General features: G+C 44.8%; 1 protein-coding gene across 2 annotated transcripts; it reads right to left on the minus strand.

Moving 5' to 3' along the window:
- Positions 1–703: 703 nt before the first annotated feature.
- Positions 704–5,547, minus strand: LOC131104833 (ras-related protein Rab-9A-like). 2 transcript variants are annotated; one of them, XM_058052389.2, is made up of 3 exons: positions 3,568–4,494; positions 2,099–2,140; positions 704–1,501 (listed from the first exon to the last, which is right to left on the minus strand). In XM_058052389.2, exon 3 carries the CDS (start codon positions 1,466–1,468, stop codon positions 863–865), a length of 606 nt encoding a protein of 201 aa, XP_057908372.2. In that variant the 5' UTR covers positions 1,469–1,501; positions 2,099–2,140; positions 3,568–4,494; the 3' UTR covers positions 704–862. The 2 variants fall into 2 exon arrangements, 1 of the variants encoding a protein (XP_057908372.2); XR_009119835.2 differs by lacking the exon at positions 704–1,501 and adding an exon at positions 5,449–5,547 and having other exon boundaries at positions 3,568–5,368.
- Between the last annotated feature and the right edge of the window lie 12,655 nt (positions 5,548–18,202).

The following is an 18,202-nucleotide window of genomic DNA, read 5'->3' on the forward strand; positions in this document are numbered from 1 at the left end:
CTTTATTTGCATGATATATTCTTATAATATTAACTTCCCCCAACCTGATTCTTCAAAAATTACAACTTTATTTTTCTTTTTCTGTTTCTCCTAGTATTATTTTTTTTAATGTAACATTTTTCTTTAACATAGCAACTAATACAATTATTATTAAAAAATACTAGTGACTCTCAAATTTTTCTCATTTGGACATCCGTTTTTGTTGGTTTTCTTTCTTGTTACGTAGATATTTTTAGAAGGTGTCATTGGCATCTGAGTTAAGTTGGCCCCCCACCTCACTGAAGTCTCACTTTTATGTTTTTATGTTTGTGCTGTTTTGTGCAGTTAAAATGAACGTTTATGCTGCTTTTGTTGAGTTTCTTTGTTGAGGAAAGCAGCATAAACGTTCATTATAACTGCACAAAACAGCACAAATGTCGCACAAAAAATTTGATTTGAGTTTTGATTTGAGGTGGGGGGCCAATAAAAACAGATGCGGGCCACGAATGGTCTCTGCACCACACAAGAAAATAAAAAGCGTTTAGAAAAAAAACAATAAAAATAAAATGCAAAACAAGCAAATACTGGTAAAAAAAAAACCTGACAGAACGTAGCTGGTGCATTGATAAAGGGAAAAAAATGGAAAAAACCAGATAAAAATGGCTATCTAAATAAAGTAAGAATACATTGAAACAATAAATATAAACTACAAAATATGTTTTCATCTAATGTAGCATTTTTATTGTGAGTACACAGTATCCATTGTGAGAATATGAATTTGTAATTGGCTGTAGAAAAACTACAATACACAGTCTGATACACACAGCTCCCTAGCCTTGATTTAACCCTTGAGGAACCGGAGCAGATGGGTTCTCCATGGAGTTCAGCAGCAGCTGGAATGGGGATCTCTCTTCCTGCTCAGGTCCACCGTGTTGGTGTGGATGAGGTGGTCGGCGCGCTCATCCAGCGCCAGAATCAGACGAACTGCCTCTTGAAACGCTGACGCCACGTTGGTAGCGTCCTTGGCGCTTGTTTCAAAGTACAGGAGTCCGCCGTTGTCGCGGCACCACCGCCGCGCCTCTTCCCCTGACACCTGTCGCTCGGTGATGTCCAGTTTGTTGCCCAGCACCACGAAGGGGAACTTGTGAGGCTCCCTGAGGTCGGCAAAGTAGGCAAACTCGTTCTTCCAATTGGCCAGGTTGCGGAAGCTCTGTGCGTCATCCACGCTGAAGGTGAGCAGGCAGCAGTCCGAGCCACGATAGAAGGGTGTGCGCAGGCTGCGGAAGCGCTCCTGGCCCGCCGTGTCCCAAATCTGCAGGGTGACACTCCGGCTGTCCACCTCCAGCTCTTTGTTGAGGAACTCCACGCCGATGGTGTGGAAGAGGTGGGAATCAAAGTTGTTGGTGACGTAGCGGTTCATGAGGGACGATTTTCCCACTCCGCCGTCACCCAAGAGAATGACCTTGAACAGAGGGGACTTGGACGTCATGGCTGAAGCGTGGCTGTGGAGGTTTTACATCCACTGCAAAAGAGCAGAACATTGTTAAACGTGGACATATCCAAAAACAAATCCCTTTGCATGCATTGATTTTATTGTTGCAACCACCGCCGTCATTTATTGCAAACTATGAATCCAAGTCATGAATAGCTGTGACGTTCTTGTTAATCACCTCAAAAATGGCTTTAGGCATTCTTGATGCCAATGTTTCCAGGAGGCGGAGGTATGCTGCAGCCTATCCAAGCTGCCGGGGTACACCTGGGACTGGTCCCCAGCCAATCACATGCCACTTAGGATCCAAAAGTGTTAAATGGGAATTCTTGGAATTCCTCACCTAGTTTTAAAGTTTTGATCTGTAGTGTATGTGAAATTGTTTGAATGCAAAACACTCTATGTGCCTCGGCTCAATCCAGGTGAAAAACTGCTTGTTTAAAGAAATGTGTTAGGACGTCTTGGCCTGCATAGTCAAGTCATTTGACTGACTAATCCTATGAAGCAGCCGGCTCGTTATGCTGTGCAATTAGCCACTCTCCATCCACTCGGGGGAGGGGGTTATGTCATGCGTGAAAAGGATCACAAGTGATGAAAATCAACATAGACAACAGCAGAATCGTTTCTTACCGTCATAGCAGCACATTCATTTATGTTTTCATATCTGTAGATCTGCAAGGGAGACACAGGTAGACAAATGTTAACCCCAATGGCTTTGCCGATAAAACTCTTTTTAACCATAATTACAGGTCAAGTACGTCCTGTCTGGAACAAAAACAGTCCAACAGTAACACATGTTTTATGTGATTTCTTGCTCGGAAACGGGTGCCATTTCATGGTCAGGAATGAAATCCTGCCCCAAGTGGAGGATTAAGTACCTCAGGGTGGGTACCTCAGTCTCAATTTACTGGTGGGTCTGCGTTCCTACCGTCACCTATGGTCATGAGATACTTTATGGAAGTGACCGAAAAGACACGAGGAAGCACCGGGAGGAGCTGACAAAATCAGCGGGTAGAGGGAAGTCTGGGGTTCCCTGCTTAGACTGCTGCCCCCATGACCCAACCCCGGATAAGCGGAATTATTGTGCCTGTTGTAATTTCATTCAAACCTGCAATAAAAGCCTGTTGTTCCAGTGTTCAAATCTGGTGCTTGTGTGTCTCATCGAACATTACAGACACCTAGTGACCAGTGTAGAATACTGCATGCCATCACATCTTTGAGTGTGTTCTCTGAATGCCTTATATTTGTAATTTTGTTCATTTTAATGCTTGAAAATGCTTACTTTAGCCAAAACATATGTCAATTGTGACAGAGAGAAATTTGAAGCATTGAGTGGTGAGGTATAAGTGTACTTTTTTAATACACGGGACAGGTCACAAACATTGAGGTATAAAATAAATGGTCCTAAAATTGAGCCTTGCAGAACCCCTTCACTGCCTTCTTTGTACAAAATGGTCTCTTGCATTCGAGTAACTTCGTAGACACATTTATACATATTTATATTTTTCCCTGTATCAATTTGGGAAAAACTTTGCATGTAGTTTTGTATTATTGTTAATATATATATATATTGTTGCTGCGATTAAACTTACTAATTCATTTTTCTCAATTTATTTCAATGACTTGTATATGTATTCAGTGTCTCCACCCAACCACACTTTAGGTTTCTATATATTGAATAATCCTAGACCATAATCGTATTTTTTCCCAAAAAGCAGTGGTGTCCCTTGTCATATTGTGTAAATAAAAGAAATAAAGTGGATTGCTAAGTGTATTTCTCTTTCGGCACAAGATTAAAACTAGCAGCGTAGAAGAAACAAGACTGCTGCTGTCACATGCAAAATACCAAAGTGTCTCAAGCACGTCTTTGTCTTGGGATCTTTGGGCAGCGTGACGACACAATGACTGGACACACATATAGTAAGTATTTACATACATTTCCAGATTATATCACATTAAATGAATCACATTACAATATTAATATTATTACTTTTTCCAAGGATTGATCACATAACAGAACATTCTAAAAGTAATCTTTTATAAAACATATTTAGTCAACATCATCGTTTACAACATGTTGAGCAAACTGAAAGCCTTACCTTAAAGACTGGCGTGGAAGGAAGACCGCCTTGAACCGCAGAAAGTGTCGTCTGTCGGGTGACTGCATGAAACCGGCCTGGGAGCATGTGGAAGGCGGGGACCCAGTGTGTGCTGGCCCGAGGGTGCTCATGTGTCCGCGTGTTTGTGTCACGCCGCCACTCATCCCATGGAAAAAGAATCCCTTTGTATACACGCACCAGCGTGCACATTTACTTGCTCATCATGGATGCCGTCACAGATGGAAGCATTCATGCATTTTAGGTGATTAGTACTTTTAAGCATTCATTCATTCATTTTCTACTGCTTTTTCCTCACAAGGGTCGCAGCGGGTGCTGGAACCTATCCCAGCTGTCTTCGGGCGAGAGGCGGGGTACACCCTGGACTTGTCGCCGGCCAATCACAGGGCACATATAGACAAACAACTATTCACACTCACATTCATACCTATGGACAATTTGGAGTCGCCAATTAACCTAGCATGTTTTTGGAATGTGGGAGGAAACCGGAGTACCCGGAGAAAACTCACGCACAAGGAGAACAAGCAAACTCCACACACGGGTGGAATTGAACCCTGGTCTCCTAGCTGTGAGGTCTGCGCACTAACCACTCGTGCCGCCCATATTTTATTTTGACGATGTAAATGAAATGCTTTCACATGCACCCCTGCAATTTGCTTGCGTACCACTCGGGGTATGCGTACTACTTACTTTACCAAACACTGAGAAACTTTAACAAGTGGGACAGCTGCATCTCAAGCTACATGTGCGGGAGTGACGGGAAGAAGAGCTCTGACTCATGAGCATTTCATGTTCAGGTATCCCAGCCTCTTGCTAATTCGCATGTGTTGCAGTTTTGAACATCTCCGCTAAGCTACACTTGACTACAGACTGTGCAAGGCTACGCCATGCTACGCTGATGGAAGTTATCAGAGGCAGTCCCAGCGACTGTGGTACCACTGCTGCCCGCACCCGCTGCACGTCACAAAGGTCATTGCGTCATCATCAGGCCCTGCCCGCCGCACCCACGCCGGCAGGAATAGCGTCCCCCGGTTCACTTGTGTCACCCTGCAGTTTGAACCGCCACACCGCTCACAGCGGATCTTCCGTGTCTCCGTCCCCTCCACTCCACATGGCAGCTGCCTCTCGCTCACGCCGCGGGACGAGTACTCCTCCCTCAACCGCCGAAGCTCTTCACAGGCCATCTCTTCGGCTGACATGTGGGCAAAAGCCTCGGGAGCCAAGGAGCTGCTCATGAGGCCATGGCGAAGGTGGTTGTTTTTAGGGTTCTTCAAGTTGGCGACTTTGCTCCTCACGCAGGCTTTGTATTTAACCTGGTTGGGCGTGTGGAGTCGGTGGATGTGCAGCTCCACCTCTGTGGCCAGCTCTGTGGCCTTGTCCAGGTCACGTGGTTCAGGACTGAGGGCAGCGATGAGGAGCTGAACACATTTGGACCTTACAGAAGTTCCTTCCAGAGGATGAGGAGAGGAGTGAGGATCTTCTTCATCCAAACTCTTGGCACCTACAGGGTGCAGTGAACATCGCCCGCCTAATGGGTGCTTCGTCTTTCTGTACTGCCTCTTCCACTTGGACAACAAACATCTGACCGCCTTCCTCACACCTCCATCTGAGCATCCTTTGAGAATCTTGAAAAGAACGTTGCTGATACCCTCCAGGTGCTCTGCAGTGACGTCACTCTTGTCAAGCTCGCCGACGAGAGTTAAGATGTCAACGCAGCTTTGGTCTGCGTGCAATTTCTCAAGTCGAAAAGCACATTGGGCGATTTCTCCAGGCTGCATGGTGGCTGTTATTAAAAGGACAAGCATTTGTATAGATAACCACATGTCATGTTTGCCTGTTTGTCGCTTGTGTGCGTTAATTTACCTTAACTGTAGTCAACAAGTCAACAAGCGACGATCAGCATGGGCGCGGCCATGTTGTTTCAAAGTGCCGCGCTTCTTACATTGGCCACCAGATGGTACTGTCGCTCTCTGTAGAGCCGATCCATAGCTAATAAGGACATATTTTAAAGGGGACCTATTGTGCTTTCTCGCTTTTGTGATTTATAAAAGTAGTTAGAATGTTGTATTATCGTGTTAAACCATGCCAAAGTTTCAAAGAATGAGGTTTGTACATGTAAGTGAGCCCTGAAAGACGGTTTCAGAGAGGTGTTTTTCTTATATGGGTACAAACTGGTTTCAGAGAGTTTTTTTTAAATGGGTCCCCGCTCTGCTGCACATTTTCGTCTTGGGCCATGGGTGGAATAAATTAAAACAGACCATTGGAATAGGTGCAGATTCTGGAAGAGCTAGAAAGCTTTCTGTGCAGGTTATCGTGTGTAGCTGCCCTATAAGAGTCCATAAGTCAATACAAAGGGCTGGGGAAAAAAAGAGCATCATAGGTCCACTTTAACATGCAGCATAGTTTTTTTTGTTCATATGTTTTTTGACAATATAATACTCCCACACCAGGATTTAAATCAGTGCATGTGCTATTTTCCCTTTTGTTGCCAGTATAAAGTAACCACACCTGTTTTGATTGAATACCGTTGTGGTTTCTGTTTATCTGTCTGCAAAACCATAAAGCACGACTAAACCACTAATAGCTGATTGTTTATATTTCTTCCTCTTGGCAACACAAATGCTTAACAAAGACTTAACAAAATCTTAAGAACGGTTCAAAAATGGCTAGGTTTTGCACGTTTGGATCTTAATGAGGTTCTATTCTAGCAATTTTGGTGGCAGTGACAGTCAACATGCATCAGCATGCATGACATATGTATATAGTCAAATAGCCGCCAGGCCAGAATTTGAGCCGGTGGTATCCAACTGCAAGATGAGGCAAGTCTTTCACCTTTTGTCACATTCTCAGTTTGTCTTTTTCATCTCATTTCTGCTTCTGAAGCAGAGAAAGGTGATGCACAATCTCTTAAAAGATGCAAGGCGGCGTTATTTTAATCCAAACCGAGAAAGTGATCCAATCCAACATGACATGAGCGAATAAAAGATTCATTTGGGAAAGTGAAAGTTTGACTATTGCATTCGTATTATTCTTATATGTAGTCTCATGACATATAAGATGATCATGAAGCGATTATGTAACCAGAGGTATGACATCACCCACCACATTTCACATTAGAGAGAAACTTTAAGGATTGATGCCAAAAAAAGGCCCCTGAAAGGAAAGTAACGTTCCACGTGGAACAGTGTCAAACCCCAAAGCTACAAGAGTGGTTAACTTTCTTCTTCAGATGCAAGCACTTTAAGATGCACGGGAATGTTTCTAGGTGTGTCTCCGAGTTGGAGATGGATGGATGGTCAAGAATGATGGGTGGGGTCAGCGTAGGTCTGTTTTGGTCCGCTAGCATGCAGCAAGAGACGAGAAACAGCAGTCACCGGGAGGAATTCTCCTGGGATCTTATCAAATAATTCCCCGCAGCCTGTCGGCGGGCCTTTGAGCATTCCTGCTCTGTGGGAATGGAATTTTACCAGTAGGCTGCCACTATTGTGGCCGACAACACTGGGTGGCGCTGTCTGTACTGTGATGGCGGCGTAGAAGTCCTGCTGCATCACTTCCTGTCTGTGTTGTCCACGCCTCCTCTTTAGACACACACACACACACACAGAGGAATGTGGGAGGGCTTCTTAAAGTGGTCAGACTCTTTGCAAAACACCTTCTAATGTACACAAACAGCATGTAGACATATTGATTCTCAGGACGCTGCACAATTAGCACACTTTCATACTTATACATACTGAGGGCTTAACTGTGTTCACAGCAAGGAACAATCTAGTGGATGTACCCAGATGTTGTACTCAACGTGCCCCAAATGATGAGTGTTCAGTGATGGACCCTAACCACTAGGACTCTGCGGAAATAGTATCAACATCAAGGGTAGTAGTATCAAGTATCAGTGTGGTGTGAGAGAGTCGAGAGCACTTGGCTTAACCCGCCTGGTGCAGCCAGCAACTTGTACCAGAATCCACAGAAAGCCAGAGCTGTCAACTCAATGACCAGCGCAACTCTAAAGGTGTCAGGGAGTGAAGTTTATCAACGTACGTCCATACAGCTACACCGGCTGGCACCAGTTACACACACTGAGCTAAAATCCCAAGCGATGTCCAGCGCAACTCGTAAGCGAGTGAGGTTTACCGATGTACGGTACATCTGCACAGCCACACTGGCTCACACCTGTTACCTGTTACACTGACATTCTGCTCTTTCAACTCCGTGTTCAGGTTTACTAACGTACATCTGCACAGTCAACCTGGCTGGCACCCATTTTCAACACCCGAACCATCAACTGATGTCCAGCACGACTCTTAAGGTGTCAAGCAGTAAGGTTTACCAACATACATCTGCACAGCCACACGGGATTGCATCTGTTAGCCATTGGCATTGAGCTAAAAGCCCGAGCTGTCAACTCGATGGCCAGCGCAACTCACGCTAACTTGCACACTAACTATCAGAATATTTTCACAAATATTGGTAAATATTCAGATTCTTATCATGATCAACAAATCACAAAAATCACTTGATGATCTTGAAAAGTTTGTAGGAAAAAGTACTGTATCAGTATCAGCATGGGTAATACAGTACTGGACCCGTATTCACCCCGTATCGGATCGATGCCAGAAATTGCTGTATTGCCCACCCCCACAGTGCTGAGTAAGTGGACAAATACTGCAATCATCATTTCCGGTAACTGCACACGCTCCAAATTCTCGTCCTCAGGAAGCAAGTATACTGTGTACACGTGTTTCCATGCGGCGACTTCAAGATGGAGCTTCATGATGAAGCTGTCTAATGTTTTGTGACAATGTGTCATTGTGTGTGCGTGTCACTGCTTTCCCACCCATCACGCACACAAGCCCCGACCTTGATCCCACATGACTGGGGGGACTTTTTCCTAGCGATTCTGCCCTGAAGTTGAATCTGTTTTGACTGACGCCCTCGTCATTTTGTCTGGATTCTCACTTTAAGGGTGATCAGCTTGACGTCGTCGCAGTCGTGCAGTGACCCCCAGGAAAGGAGTGCATGCAACCACAAACACGACTAAAGTCGACCAAGATGGCGTCTGATGATATCAGGCATGAAACTGCAGCATTTCGACAATTTAACCTTGGGGATGTGATGTCAATCTATTTGCTCCACAAATAATTGTTGACATATCTGAAGCCTATTTTTCCCATGAATCCCCCGACTCTCACACAGCAACTGGTCATAAGCTCGGCCTAGGGGGAAATCCTCCACCAGTGGGTTACAAACAGCCACATCCTGCTTAGAGACTCATAGTTTCAGTTTGTGCCTCACAAGTAGTCAAAGTCTGACCCGCTGCAAAAGGACAAAGCAGGTACAGTGAGCACACATGGTTAAGTATTCACCTAACTGATAAGAGTTCTAAATGTGCCTTTGTCTGCAGTGCCGCGCCCGTCTAAGTGAGATTTCAGCTCATTTGTTGGCCGCAGTCCTTTCCGCTGTGTGAAGAACTTTGAATTGCATACATCCCACGGTTGGGATTCCTCGGGCCCTTAGCGATGCGCCATTCTCCAACGAAGTGTAGTCAAAATGTGTCGACTGGAACCAGAAGTGGGGTCGTCACCAACTTTTGCCAGGAAGAGCCAGATACTGAAAAAATGAAAGGATGAAAGGGCCACTTTGATACTTTGTAAATCAACACATGCAGATGTGCTAAAGGTTTCTAAAACTGCATCTCAGCTTTGTGAAATGGGTGAGAAAGTCTGGTATTAGTACCAACATTGGTCTTTTCTTTTTTTTCCCAACTTTGTTCCTCAATAATTTTTTCTCCTAATATTTTGACTTTATTCCCATAATATCATAACTTTTCCCCCACACAAATACGTCATTCGGATCGGACAGTCGGTTGGGTATATAAAAACGTATAAATACATCCGATAACAACTGAAAAAATGGCTACACTGCTAACATGCTAATGTTATCATACAGTTAGCATGTAAACACTGAATATGAAAACAATCCATTCAGTCCATTCATTCATTCATTCATTTTATACCTCTTATACTCACAAGGGTCGCAGGGGGTGCTGGAGCCTATGTCTTTGGGCGAGAGGCGGGGTACACCCTGGACTGGTCGCCAGCCAATCACAGGGCACATATAGACAAACAACCATTCATACTCACATTCATACCTATGGACAATTTGGAGTCGCCAATTAACCTAGCATGTTTTTGGAATGTGGGAGGAAACCGGAGTACCCGGAGAAAACCCACGCATGAACGGGGAGAACATGCAAACTCCACACAGAGATAGCCGAGGGTGGAATTGAACTCGGGTCTCCTAGCTGTGAGGCCTGCGTGCTAACCACTCGTACAGTCCAATATTTTAAAATTGCCTAAATGCCAACATGCTAATGTTAGCATGCTAAGACCTAATCTGAAAAGGGTGTCTATGTATGTTTTTATCTTTGAAAAAGCATGGTAACATGTTAGTGCTGCATTGAATGAGTTACATGATGGGCCAATAAAAAAATAGTAGAGAGATTGAAAATGTCCCCCGGTTTCATACAGAGCAGGAAACAAAAGCAGTTTCACTTTTGTGTAGTTTCAATTATATGTTGTTGTGTATTGTATTGTATTGTATCACTGTTAATCGAATAGAAATACTATAATAATAGAAATACTATTTCTAAAGCAGGAAAAACATTATGAGATGGGGTGTATTATTGTGAGCATGCAAATACTCCAGATGCTGATGCGCACACTTGCAAATTCCTTCTTGATGGTCATGTGGCAAAGTCATCAGGACCCGACTGAAAGCAGGTCACCGCCAGTCTTTTGCAATGTCGGACTAATCAATAGCACACGCAAACACATGCTAGGCTTCCTTTCCTGCTGTTGCATCGTGTTCCTCACTCTTTCGGTTGTACATTCAGGACAACATCCGTCCTGCTGTGATCATGTGGAAGTATCCTTGGGGGGATACTGTGCATAAACATGGCCATGTAACTAGCACCGTAAGCTGACAGATAACTAACAGATTTCCAAATCTAGGTTTGCCTTGGGCCCCCAAATGACTAAATACGCCCCTGCTCGGAGGTGAGCGGTGTTGCAGCACATCACAAAAGAGGAACGCGCACCAAGTACTGCGTCTCCGCTTAGAGGAAGCACTGAACAGGAAGACGGTTCTGCATCGTTGCCTGATCCTGAAGCCAAGTGGAAGCACCTGGCAGGAGGGCGCGACGTCGTGCTGCTCGCAATGTTAGACGCCAGCAGCTCCATGGGCTGTAAATTCCCATTTTAGGGCATTTTGGTCCTCATCTAAACACAAGCGGCTCTTACGTTGCTCGTGTGAGCAGTGAGACACAGCAGCTGTGGCCGGGGGTGAAAACAATCTCTCCGCTGTTATGTAATTGCAACTATGTGAAGGAAAAGGCACATGACGTCATGTGTTTTTGTCAAGTCAGCAGGTCAAGCTGTAATTGTTTAACAGAATGAAAGCAAGCCGCAGAATGAGAGGTAATCAGCCCAAAGCGGCCTTAGTTGGCATTGCGGCACAGAAAAGAGGAAGGGAAGTGGCAGAGAGGCTCAAAACGCCACATGAGACGGAATGCTGCCTTTCAAGTTGGAGTGCTTTGGCGGTGAGGGAATAATATCTGCAGGTCAATGGGTCCGTCATCTTGCAGCCTAAAGTCAAATAATCATCACTTCCTGCCCGATGTATGTGCACACAAGCAAGCTGTCCATCCTAACACGCAGCGACACATTTAGCTGATCGCATCGCACTAAACAAGCAACAGGAAACAAAAACAGACACCTCCTCGTCTGCTGGTTGCCGCAAATAGCCGCCCCCACTGTTATCGAGCTCGGGTCACGCTTCCTGTCTTTCTTCCGCTTCAGAGAATTCTGGGTAAAGTCTGGAGGTACAACAAGCTCCACCTTCCCACCGCCACCCCCACATTACTCAGGAAGTCAACGCTCCCACTTCCTCCTGGCGGCAGCGGCGATTGCAGAAGTGGAGACACGTCATTTCTCCATCTCGAATAGATGATCTTTGATGGTTAAGTCATGTCACATTGGTGCGTGCAAGCATGTTGGGAGCCAATTAACATCACCGCAGGTCAGCAGAAAAAAACACCTGCATGCTTAACGAGGCCGGTGGAGAGAAAGTATGTCTAATAAACACATTTTATGATGTGTGGTGCGCCGAATTGCGTGGTAGGGCGTCTGTAAAAAGCAGGGTGGGCAACCTTTTTGAGCCACGGGCCACACAGGGTTAAAATACGTATTTGTATATACTATCTTTCATATTCATGTACATATAATCTATGGGATTATTTCTCCTAGTTTAGCGCTAGATGTGCAAAAATGAGGTTGCTTTGCATTAGTGGTTTTAAGACAAAGTGTTTTTACATTGGCCCGCCGCATATTTAGGGTTACTTTCCAGTTTTTTGATGCAATAAAAAAACGCCGTCGTTGAAAGCTTGCTTTTCTGACCCACTCCATCACCGTTGCCTCGTCTGTCCTGGAGCTACAGTAACGCAGTCCCCATGAAGAGTCACATTGTTTTTCTGGCTTGACATATTTGCAAACAGACTCATGGATCCTATTCTTGTGAAAAGTTTTCTTTTTAAATAATTTGGGGCGGTCCAAGCTTAACCCATGCCATGTCATGTAGCAAGCCATGCTATCAATACAGGCTTACAAGGACGCCGTCAATAGGGTCTGTCCTTGCCTCAGCACGCGACACTCCCACATTCCTGCACCAAAAAGAATCATTCTTCAGCACGGAGCCAAACAGCAGAGGGAAAAAAATATCCCCCGCCACTCCCCCTCCTCCCCCAATGTGGTAACATGCTGTCCTTGTAATGGACAGGTTATCTGGCTGCTTTCAGTGCAACAGCGGAAGGGACAGCCCACATTCTTGAGGGCTGACCTCATGTAAGAACTCTAAGGCTTCTACCCAAGTTGAGTTAAGTTGATCAACATGTTGGAGGAAAAAACTGCATGGGTTCGTCCATCATCATGCAAACACACACACAGAATGAACAACAAAGGCCTCTAATGAGCAAGAATGTCCAAAGATCAGTGGGACAGCAGGGGGTTCTCCTTGCAGTGCCGTCCTGAACCGGACACTAGAAAAACTGGCTTTTTGTGGATGGGATACCAAAAAGCATTTTGTCAGATGGGTCGCTTCACCAGAGTTTCTGTTTAAGACTAAAATAAAATGAACGCCTTATCAATGACAGCACACTTCCTGTCATAATGAATGTCTGGACTCTGGATCCAAATATCTACACCAAGCGTAGTATCAATGTTGGATATTTTACAGCTCTCTCAAATGTTTATTTTAACAAATTCTATCAATGCATTCCAATCCCACTCCATCGGACAATAGAGGGGCAGCGGAGCTCATTTTCCAACAGACTCCTCCAGTTCCGTTCCCACAGTGAAGGCGATAGGACTAATTCACGACATTATTGAGCTGTACTGTCTGCCCTCCCTTATATAACGTGTACATTTACTTGTATTTACTTATATTTTTACATACCATTTGTAAACATGTAAATCTTGTTAATTTATCTATATTCATGTTTGATTCATGTGGCAAAACATTTTATTTAATAGTGTTTTTCTTCTTCTTAAGCAATTGAGCTACTGTAACCGATCAATTTCTCTTGTGGATCAATAGTCCGTCTGCGTCCATGACAAAATATTACAGGTGTGCATTACAGCAAATGTTTAAATGTTAACTATTTAACAAACTACACCTTAAATGGAAATGATACACCTCGGCGCGATGATGCTGCAAAAACGGCAAGGTTTTCTACTCCCAGAATAACAGGTCAGAGGGTTAGCGTCTAACGTGAATGACGACACGAGCCCAGGGAAGCAGCAAGGGTCCAGTCATTCGCATCTGGTGTGGTGGCCGGGCTCTCGTGTCTGAGGAATGCTCAGCTGCAGACGTTGGCGAGAGTGAGGAATGTTCACAATTACGGCTTGGTCCACCTCCAGTGTGTGTGATGTTTTTTTTTCACAGCGCTGAAACTATTCAGGGACAACAGAGGGAAAACTGTGTGTGTGGATGCAGGGATTACATAAGACTATGACTGATTGGCTCCTTGTAAGCGAGACAACTGGGCTAGGTTGGATTATGGGTAGTATTGGGAGGCTGCAGCGAGGACAGTCTGTCTGTGTTGTCAGGCTTTATTGATAATAATATTCCCGCTAATACCACAGCTTAAGCTATGTTTGTGCAGCCAACTTCAACATAACAGTCCGTCACTGGTTCAGGGTTTTTGGTTATTTTCACGACACCCCCCTGACATGACTGGCTGTATTTACCTCATCCCACCCACAACTCAGAACCATGACCCCGGTGACAGTTTCCTTTTTTTTCCCCAACAATCAACAACACGGGCGAACCCAAACAGCGTGCCTTGGGACTCATGCAAATCTGTAGATCAACTCGTTTGAGTCACAGCCATCGATTCCGACAGCCATCTGCTCCTTTCTGGCTGTGATGGCCGTTTCCATGACAACCCCATGTTGATAAATAGAGAATTTTATTTAACCCTGTGCTGAAGTTCGCATCACTCTCGTGTACTTGCATCGTCTCTGTTGCAGAAAATGGCTGCAACGCTATAGGACCTGCCTTGTCGTTACTTTCCCCACTTACTGTTTTGTCAAATGAACAACTCCGTTTGTGCATTTCCCATGAAAGCCGCAGATCCTTTTTCCTGTGACCTTTAACCACAAGCTTTTCATTCCTCAGGGTTGGGTTGCTTTCCGACTATAACCCTCAGCCACCTGTAATTGTGTCACACACACCAAACTGGAATTGTTAGGTGTTGTTTATCCGGAGGGAAGACCCCCCAGGAAGACTTGAAAATACTGCATCTGTGTTCATTGGTTCGTGCAGGTCTTATTGATGAGCTGTCAGTCTGGTATATGCGTTTCTGACCTTATGAGTGACAATTTCGCTAAAATGTTCACGTCTTCTATGCTGCTTATCCTTGCAGGTATGCTGGGGCCTATCCCAGCTAACTTGGGACGAGAGTGAGGCTACACCCTGGACTGGTCCCCAGCCAATCACAGGGCACATATAGACAAGCTTTCACACGCACGTTCATACCTGTGGATAATCTGGAGTGTACAATTGACCCAACATGTGTATTTTTGGGACAACGGAACACGCATGCGGAGAACAAGTACACTCCACAGGATGTCCGAATGGCAATTCGAACCCTTTCTGATTTTAATTTTTTTTCTACAATGTGTCACAGGCCAATAAAAAAAATGAGCTGCGGCCCGCACTTAGACCGTGTGACAGCCTGTCAGTTACATAAGCGGCTGTCTGACATGGACACACACAAGCCCCCCCCCCACACACACAGCCTGTCTGGACCTGCACATATATGTGAAGCATCTTACAACACTCCTATCTATCTGATCAGCATCCTGTCACTAATGTTTCTATGCATGTGTGTTTTTATTATAGCCCTTGATGCTTCATGATTACACAGCATCACTCATCATACTCAATAAAGCCATGTTTTTACGCTAGTCTGTTGAGCTCAGAAACATGCATTAGCGCGTCCCTCCTTCTGAGAGCAATGAGGGCAAGATCCCCAAAGATCCCAGATTGCGCTAGCTAGGAGCTCACGTCGTCCTGCTTATCAGCACCGAGCCCAGACTTGCACTCCAACCATTTTCACGCCCATGGCAGCACTCATACAATGACATACATTCATTAATCAATTGAGCAGTGCTCTCCTGTCACCATGCTATTTGATTCTCTTCTAATGGCTCTGACTCGCTCCTGTGTTTGGCGGATGCAGGAATGCGGTGTTCCGAACATCGTGTCTATTGTTCCCGTATGGAACCCTGCTGGGAATCATAAAGCAGGAAAACTTGTGGTTTGACTCAACTACTATCTAATCTCATCACCCTGTCAGTCTGAATGGAATGTAATTAGCTGCAGGCGACATCCATTCTACTCTGTTTTGACTAAAAAAGGCCTGCTTGTACTGCAACTATGTCTATTTTTTTAATTGTTGTATTGTTTTAATTAGTGAGTGTAATGCCATTCATCTCTGTGTTTGCTAGCCTTCAGCAAAGCTGAAAGTCCCGTTAAAGGTTTAAGGTTCATCCATTTCATGTATTTCAAGAATTTTGCTTTGTTTTTTTGCATGTAAAACTATAAGTAGTCTATGGAAGCTTGTTTCCGCCACTGAAAGAAAACAAATGTCCCAGTGGTAAGTCAAGATTTTTGAGATGAAAAGTCAAAATGATGCGCCACAAACTGTGCCAAACAAGTGCCGTCCTACGAACTTTGCACAGGCATAGTTTCTGTTTCACTAATTCCAACTTTTTCTCTCAGAATTATGACATTGTAGTGTCATACTTAACTTTTTTCATAATTTCGATTTCGAATTATGACTTACCATATTTTTTAATGTTCAGTGGCAGAAACAGGCGTTCCAAGGTTTTCTGCATGTAAAAGTAAAATTAAAGCTGGCTAGGTGTTAGCATGCTAATGTTAGCATGTTATAATTACTAGCATGCTAGGATTTTTTGCTACATTCATGGGTAGACACATATACAAACACTTACCACTATCATGCTGGGTGTTAGTATGCCCTTAGTATGTCAGCATTGCTAGCATGCTCATATTAACATAGTAGTATTTTCAGGTATTGGTTCTCATACCTTGCCTTTTGGAGCATATTAATGACCAAAATCGTTTCAGATGTGTACTGTGTGTATGTACGTCCATTGCATTTGCATTCCATGAGTATCAGAGCGCAAACAAAACAATGCTAGAAATGCAAAAGGGGCGTGTCGTATCGGCTGATGATGAAAGACGTACAGCTGCAGAGTGAATATAGCTGCATTATAGATCCACTACTTTTTATGCCATGCTTGGAACAGAAACAACAGGTGTCACCCAGGAGACAATTTGAATGAAAGAAAAGTAAGAAACATTAAACATGTCCAAGTAATTACCATGACAAGCCAGGACCACACACACAGAAAAGCACATGAGAGTTGTGTGCCTCTTGAGTTTGGGAGATTTGTTATGGCAAGGGAGCGATTGTTTCTGGGAAATAGCCCCGCTCTGACCTCTGAGATGGAGAAGCAGGAGGAGAAAGGGGGAGGAGGTTGGGCTTTTTTGGTGGATAGAGGCCGCCATTCTTTCATCACAACAAGCTTTCTACTAACAGTCCTGCTGTGTTCCGTCTCCCGAATAACATTCATAATGCTGCCTTTTCATCACATAAAAACTGATTGAGCTCACCTGACCACCCCCCCCCCCTCAACTTCACATATTCCCACCTACAGACATCAAGGAACACCCCAGCAACATCCCAACATTGATGCATTACACAGGCAGGAAGCGGGATGTAACTTGGATAAAACGCGTTGCCAATGTAAACAGGTGAGCATGTTATTGCTGAGGCTTGCAGGACTCGTCCGCATCAGGATTGTAATGTTTGCTTCTTATCAGACGATAAAAAGAACCACTGCAGTGTGCAAAGTGCTAATGAAGGGGTTTGGGGGGTTATTTAATTCTTAGCGATAAAGCATGTTGGAATAAAATCCTGCACACCTGTTTGGAGCACAGAAACTTCAGGTCAAATACCTCAGAGGTCATACAAGTTGGATTTTGACCAAGACTTTAGATGTACATGGGGTGCAATGTTACATTACAGTATTTGTTGTTAGCATACAATGTATAGGTACTCAACATGAATGAATGACAATGCAAGATGATCTAAGAACAGATGGAATCGGGGTCACTAATTAATTCATTAAAAGAATTCATATTTGATAGTCATCCATCCATTTGTCATCACTAGGGTTGCAGGGGTATGCTGGAGCCTATTCCAGCTGACTATTCCACACGGTTCAGGGTGTACCCTGGACAGTTCCCCAGCCAATCACAGGGCACATGTAGTCTTAACCATTGAAATGGTTAATTTCGTAAGGTGTTAACATCCATCCATTTTCCTCCGCTTATCTGGGTCCGGATCGCGGGGGCAGCAGTCTCCGTAGGGAAGCCCAGACTTCCCGGTCCCCAGCCATCTCCTCCAGTTCCACCGGGAGGACACCAAAGCGTTCCCAGGCCAGCTGTGAGACATAATCCCTCCAGCGTGTCCTAGGTCTGCCCCGGGGCCTTTTCCCGGCTGGGCATGCCCGGAACACCTCACCAGGGAGGTGTCTAGAAGACATCCAGACTAGATGCCCAAGCCACCTCAACTGACTTCTTTCGATGTGAAATTTGGTTTTATGTAGGCAACGTTTAAAAAAAGGTTATTTTCTACGTTAGGAACGCTTCATTAGTCTTAATTCCTCCATGCTGTGAAAGCAACGCCATGCCAAAGCGTGCCCGTCTGCCTTGTGCCCGCCTGTGCACACTCATTACACGGCCATTCTTGTGACGGTGCCCGCCTTGGCGCCGTGCCTACGCTGGGGTCCAAAATGGGGCAGAGGAACAATGACGGCGTGAGGGAAGTCCTTTGCCAGTTTTGCAGACAAAGATGTTGTGTTGCTGCTCGACCGCCGCTTTAGCCCGATTTGAATTGGGATGCTGCAGATGGAGGGGTGGCGAGGGAATGTCGGCACACGTCAAACCAAAGCTTTTATATAAGGGGGGG

This window comes from Doryrhamphus excisus, linkage group LG15 (assembly GCF_037039965.1).
Source record: "Doryrhamphus excisus strain RoL-2023G ecotype Guam linkage group LG15, RoL_Dexc_Guam_v1.1, whole genome shotgun sequence".
Taxonomy (NCBI): domain Eukaryota; kingdom Metazoa; phylum Chordata; class Actinopteri; order Syngnathiformes; family Syngnathidae; genus Doryrhamphus; species Doryrhamphus excisus.

Coding starts and splice junctions, on each gene's coding strand:
- LOC131104833 (XM_058052389.2), bottom strand. CDS start 1,468: ATGACGTCCAAGTCCCCTCTGTTCAAGGTCATTCTCTTGGGTGACGGC.